Genomic DNA, 7110 nt, shown 5'->3' on the forward strand with positions numbered 1-7110 from the left:
TCATGAAGAGGTGAGGTGGTGTTGTGAAAAATATTTACTCATCATGAAGAGGTGAGGTGGTGTTGTGAATAATACTTACTCATCGTGAAGAGGTGGAGGTGTTGTGGATGCTTACTCATCATGAAGAGGTGGGGTGGTGTTGTGAATATTACTTACTCATCGTGAAGAGGTGAGGTGATATTGTGGGTAAGGCTGATTCATAGTGGACAGAGAGAGAGAGAGGCAGCATTAGTGAGTAAAGGCTAACTCATGATTGCGTCTGGCTGCAACTAGTTCTGACTCCTGGCCTCACTGACTCATCAGATGAATATCCCAGTTGTGTGGAGTTTCCCAATTGGTCAGAATTCCTATTGAAAATATCCAGAATATCGGACATGGAAGAATTATGCACAGTGACAACCATATAAAGGAACAGGTCATTTATGTACATATATAAACTATTTTATTTACAAAAAGCGTACAAAATTATATATCTATATATATACTTTATTACAAGACTAGATGTACTTTAGAACCACAGACATGTGTGAATGCATCAGAATGCAAATACGTACAAAAAATTTAATGTCCTGAAATATTTCGACAGTATCACGTGCGAGTCGTGGTCTTGGGCATTTTTACAGAGACACGGATGTGGCAGGAACTGCGTGTGTGTGTGTGTGTGTGTGTGTGTGTGTGTTGAACTTAGAGGCTGTGGCTTGTTTTAAGGACACTAAGCCGAACGACGCTCTATGAAAGTCAACCGTGCATTAAGGAAAAGAAATCCGTAGGATTGCCTGGCGCATACGTGAGGGTGTTTAAGGTTGTGTGCGACGGTTGAGGGAAGGACAGGCGGCCTCCGTGTGCTTGTTGAGGAGGGACATCCTGGAGAAGGTCTTGTGGCAGGTGGCGCAGGCGTACTTCTTGACGTCGGCGTGGGTCTGGAGGTGCGCCCGCAGGTTGCTGCGGTCGGCGAAGCAGCGGTCGCACTGCGGGCACTGGAAGGGCTTCTCCCCGGTGTGGGTCCTGATGTGGCCCTGCAGCAGCCAGGGCCGCGAGAAGGCCTTGCCGCACAGCTGACACTTGCAGGGCAGCGTGTGGGTGCGGATGTGCATCTTGAGGGCGCCCAGGCTGGTGTACACTTTCTCGCAGTGCTTGCACGCGAAGGACTTGGCGCCCAGCGCCGCGCAGTGGAACTGCTTGTGCTTGCTGAGCCCGGAGTACGTGGAGTACGACTTACCGCACTCAGCGCAAGAGTAGCGCGCCTCCCCGCGGCCGCCCCCGCTACTACCCTCGCTAGAAGCCGACTCCGACCCTGGTGAGCCACACTCCCTGTAATGCCTGCCTGGCGAGGGAGGGTGCGAGGTCGCCAGCAGGTGTGGGATCGGCCACGACAGCGGGACAACTCCCGCCCACAGGCTCTGGGTACTCGCAAGAAAAGGGCGTGGTCTCGCGGGCTGCAGGGTGACGTTAACATTCTGGAACTGGCGAAGCAGTTGTCTAGGGGGGGTCCTCCGCCAGCCATGGTCGATGGGGACGCGGCGCAGCGGCTGGGGTCGTCTGCTGCCCGTGGGGCGTGGTCGCCTCGGGATTTCTTGGACTCATCGTGTGGACTGAGGGTAACTCTCCGGACTCTGAACTGACTTCTTCCAAGCTGATTCTTGGACTGCCGACCTCCCTGATCAGGGAATCAGAGCAGGTAGGATGTACGGTCGGTGTGGCCACGAGCATCGCACTCCTCGTCTCGGAGGAAGAGAGAAGGTGCTGGGGTTTCGTGGTTTCTGCGCAATGTGACGTGGAACTTCTACAGCTGCTGTCTGAGGCGCAGGTGCTGACGCTTCTGCTGACGGAGGGAACCTGTCCGGAAGGGCATGTGTCGAGGTGTGGCTGTGGCTTTGGCGAACGCGACGGCTGCGACAGCTCTGGGGCAGTGGACTCTGCCTCCGGCTTCGGTAATCTCTCTTCAGCGATGGGATCCCGCCTGTTTTCGGCCGGCGCGTGCCATCCTTGCGTACGCATGCGTAGCGTGTTGGAGATCCGCGTGTGTGTCGTAAGAACGTGTGGTTCCTGTGCACGTAACTCACACACGCCTGGATCATGAGCGACAAATGTATTAGAACGTGGCTCGCCTGCGCGTATGGCCGGAGCGTGGGGCCCGCTTGGGTTGGGCTCCTGAGTCTCCGGGAGGCAAATGTTGGGAGGAAGCAGTGTCGGAGGGGCCTCCCGCCCACACTTGACGCTCAGGTCCTCCGGCTCCGTCTGCTCGCCTCCTGCTGGCAAACACAGTCTGGTTAACTTACTAAGAATAACGCTACAGTCTGGTTAAACTATTTATCTCAACTTCATCAGTCTGCTCCAATCAGCATGCTGTAACGCTGTAACACTCTACACTAAAGTGGATTAATGGATGACGTAATACACACACACACACACACACACATGCAGTACTACAAGAGCACTACAGCTGTCAACAGCTGTAACATTTGGGGGAAACCTAACATGCGACTGTACAAGTCTGTGAAGAGAGAGAGAGAGAGAGAGAGAGAGAGAGAGAGAGAGAGAGAGAGAGAGAGAGAGAGAGAGAGAGAGAGAGAGGCCGTGAATAATCAGGAAATACCCCCCTGGCCTTTCATCATTTAACCAAGGTAACAGCTGATGCTCCGAGGTAGGAAAAAAAATATTGTGGCGTTGATGAAGAGAAAACCTGGTTTCCGTCCGTGTTTCGTACAGAAAAAGGTGGACACACTGATGGATGGCGGGAGAGTGTAGCGATGAGCGGGAATGAGTCAAGAACATGGTACTAGTCTGGGTCAAAATTAAGTAGGCAGGCGGTCTCTGTGGAGAGCAAGGCCGTGTCCAACTGTGACAGGTGGTCTTTGTGGATGGTCCGTGTCCTTCAGTGAGCGTAAGAGCACCATGTCCATTGATTGCCCTGCGAGTGATCGCTGATAACTAGCAACGCTGGCGTTAGCTTCGACACCCTGCTGAGGACAAGGTGACCAATGGTAGCTACCAATGCTGCCATTGTTCTCGCCAACCCTGAGGTCAAAGTGACCTTTCAGGAGGCGAGGAAGGCCGCTAACTGCGGCATTTTTAAGGGGTCATGTAGGCCCAAGCATCAGCCCGGTTTGACGTCAGGCATTTGGGGGTGAGGCGAGGAGACGTATCCCTACAGTGAGTGAAGCAGACGGTCCTCACCTACTACACACACACACACACACCATCAGTCCCTCACACTTTGCCCTCAGACGCATCGCAACTCTTAACATTCCCATCCACGCGAACCGCTGAGCAATGAACAACACTGAGATCCAATGAATAATAAAAAAAACATTTCACACTATTGAAAGTTCCCTCTCTTGCATCAGAAAGAACACCGTTAATTTCACTAGTGATTGTTCAATTTCATAACTGAGAGTCGCCGAGAAACTACTTTCCCGTATTGTAGTGTTAAGTAAAGTCTTTGTTATGACTGCCGCCTGCCGGTAATGTCTGCACGACAGAGGGGGTTTGACGATCTTATTACCACAGAGAATCTACGACCGGGTTCGATTCCAATTCACTCCAAATCGATGCTTAGATATCACGTGTCGAAACCATGAACCACCTACTGAAGATGTAATCCCTCACGAACACACACAAACACACACACACACACACATACATACACACACACACACACACACACACACACACACACACACATATATATATATATATATATATATATATATATATATATATATATATATATATATATATATATAACCTATGTGTTTTAACAGCAGTATTAATGGCTAGACATTTCACTCCCGAAGAGGTTGTTTCGCATTATAATGGACACGTTTGTCACTGCTGCAGCCGCGTGTCTGTCGTGTTAGTAGGAACAGCTTCAACAGTCTGCTTCAGAAGTTTTCAAATTTATCATACTGGATTACGCAGTGTTGCCCTGTGCCTCCGTGATCGTACATCACTTGCTTTATAAACAGGTCACGCTTTGACATCGGATATGTGTATATACCATTTTCTTTTTTCTCGCCGTTTTCTGCGTAGCGAGCCAGGGGGGGTGTCAAGGACAGGCGAAGAACGGCGTCATTTCCTCATAGTATCTATTTTCATGTATAATGAACCGACGCCACCCTCTCTCTAACCACGGCCAAGTCAAAGACATATTTCTTTAGATTCTCCTGACCGTATAATAAGCCCTCGTTCATGGTTACTGTCAGCACGTCGCTCTCTGTATACCACATCCGTCTAATTCACTCTATCCCTGGCACGCCTCACTCCCTCCTGCATGTTCAGGTCCCGATCACTCGATACATCCTTCATTTCATCCTTCCACCCCCTCCTCGGCTTACCCCTTCTAGTTCCATCCATATCCGCCATGTATACCCTCACAGTCAGCCTCTCTTCACTCATCCTCTCCTAGTCCATATCCCATACATCCTCTTCTTCCTACCACACCTCACTCTTACACCCTTTCGTTCATCGATCAATCCTTCTCAAACCAAACACGGACCTCAAACATTTCATCTCCAAAACGTCCACCTTTTCGCGTACTTTATGACTTCGGGTTTATGCCTCGCATCCACACAACACCGTCGGGACTTACTATACCATCAAACATACGCATCTTTGCCCTCACTGACGGTGACATCTCTTTCCACACACACTCCTGCATGATCCCAGGACTTTAGTCTCCCTACCCATGCCTCGTCTTATGGTTTAGTTTAGCTCCAATGGTTCCATTCACTGCCATATATCAACTCCCAAGTTTAAATCTAAAAAATTTCAGTTCCTCCAGATTCTCTCCATTGTAACTCACATTGTCTCTTACCACTGCTAAATTACCTGAAACAATATATAAACTCCTACTGAAGTGAGATAACTCCTTCAAATGTATATAGATATATATTATTGGAATGGGTCAAAATTGAGCGCGTGATCAAATGAATTCCGTCCTTACCACAGGAAAATGAAACACCATAAGTTCCCAAGTGCACTTTCGTGACATAATCACATCATCAGGGGATGACACAAGAGAGAAATATAACAGTCAGCTGATATACAACGAAGAGACGTAGCTAAGACTTGGGAACTTATCGTGTTTCACTTCCCTGTGGTAAGAACAGACAATACATATTCTATAAACGTGAGAAATTATGATAATAACTGTGTGATCATCCATTTTGTACACAAGTGGCCGGTGATGATGATTTAACGACCCACACACGATGACCACCTGATACACACACACACACACACACACACACACACACACACTCGCTCATCTCTGATAAGCCTTGCCTGGCACGATCCCCCATCCCCCCTCGACACGTGGACGGGTCACTGGCTACACAATGATTATGATCAGACACAATATACCTTTATCATGATCACGTTGCCATAAGGTCGATTGTGCAGTTCATGGTGGCTGTTGCTAAATGGGCGATCAATCATTTCCAGGCGCAAATAAATTCTGTTAGTGACGATTTATTTTTTTTGTAATGGATTTCTGATTACGGACAATATTGATCGATTATCAAGGGTGATGATTATCAAGGGCATATGAATGATGATGATCATTTTTAAAGGATGATTTGTGGCTAATAATGGACGGCTGAAGGTGAAGATAATCCTAAAACAATGATAATTAGGAATAATTCAATAATTCATGAGGCCATTAATCCGGTGTCAGGTCACGGACGGTGATAATCGCTTGGTAACCACGGACGGACGGACGGACGGATGGACGATGATGATTGGTCTATCATGGCGATCACGGACGGGGTTCTGTCACTGGCGAGAGAGAGAGAGAGAGAGAGAGAGAGAGAGAGAGAGAGAGAGAGAGAGAGAGAGAGAGAGAGCCGGGGCTGTCCTCGCACCACTCTTGACCACACGCGTTCTTACACGCATCCACACAAGACAGTACGCGGTCCTCACACACACACACACACACACACACACACACACACACACTACATGCCACTGGCACCCACTTCATATCAAGGAAATCTCATCACAATGTTAAGAAGTAAGTATTAGTGCTACGCTCTCTCGAATAAACAGATTTATATATCATGCACAGGCAACGATGGTGTGTCGTATCACACAACACATGCATGACTCACCTGTGGCATCGTAACAGACAGAGAGAGGTCGTTTCTTCAGTGGGCAGTGGGAGTAATTATTCTTCAGGACAACCATCATGGAATGTTGGCAGTGGGGGAGGGCAAACAGACCACCTCGATAAATCAAGCACCGTATTACAGTGGCTCCGAAAACCCAGGCAGTGAGGGGGGAGGAAAATGTCTTATCTTCACTCGTCTTCCTCGCCACGACGTTTCTACGGCATGGTCGGGTACGGAGATACGTTCACGGATAAAGCTCCAGTATGACTGATTTTAGGGAGACCCACTGGATGTTTTCAGATGTCTCGCGGGTGACGAGAGTTGCCAGATCGCTCTGGACATCTACCTCTATAAACAAGGTATTCTCTATCAAAACCTTATCTATCTCAATAAGGTTGCGTATCTTTTGATTATATTTATGCATAATATTTATCATACATATGTCCTTTAATTGTAAAATCACAGTGAAATTGAAAAATCAAGAGCAAAGCGGCTCGTTTGAGATGGAGAGGAACACGTGCCGAGCAGCCTATCAACGCGCTGTGACGTCACGCGTCTTGGCCAATGAGAGGCCATCATTAGCCTCCGAGGGATCAAAAGGGTCAGGAAATAAATTCTTGATCAGTCTTTATTTAGCGCCTCAAAATGTTATGATAACGGTGAATTATGTGACACACTGAGTGTGTACCTGCCTCGCCAGATGTAAACCGAACATATAGCCGAACACTGAGTAAACACAGACGTGTGAAAAGCGCGGGAAAACGGGCCATGAATTACGCCGTCAATGAATGACGGATTTGGCTTTCAAGAATGTTTATCTATTTGACGGTTACAAAGTACAATATCTTTCACGATCGTTACAAAAAAAATCTTCTTGCCACACATGTATCATAGAGTAATTCAATCATTTTAGACCAATGAATATTAACGTTACCTGTCAGCGGTGAATGTCTGCACTTATTTGCATTCGATAAACTTTGTAAAATTTGCTCGACCATAT

General features: G+C 47.9%; 1 protein-coding gene across 1 annotated transcript; it reads right to left on the bottom strand.

The window, feature by feature from the left end:
• Positions 1 to 431: 431 nt before the first annotated feature.
• LOC139753585 (uncharacterized) lies at positions 432 to 6361 on the bottom strand. The gene is given in 3 exon segments (XM_071670211.1): positions 432 to 1482; positions 1484 to 2249; positions 6111 to 6361. Coding segments are annotated over 3 exon segments (1530 nt in total). The 5' UTR covers positions 6190 to 6361; the 3' UTR covers positions 432 to 797.
• Between the last annotated feature and the right edge of the window lie 749 nt (positions 6362 to 7110).

Source organism: Panulirus ornatus, chromosome 15 (assembly GCF_036320965.1).
Source record: "Panulirus ornatus isolate Po-2019 chromosome 15, ASM3632096v1, whole genome shotgun sequence".
NCBI lineage: Eukaryota > Metazoa > Arthropoda > Malacostraca > Decapoda > Palinuridae > Panulirus > Panulirus ornatus.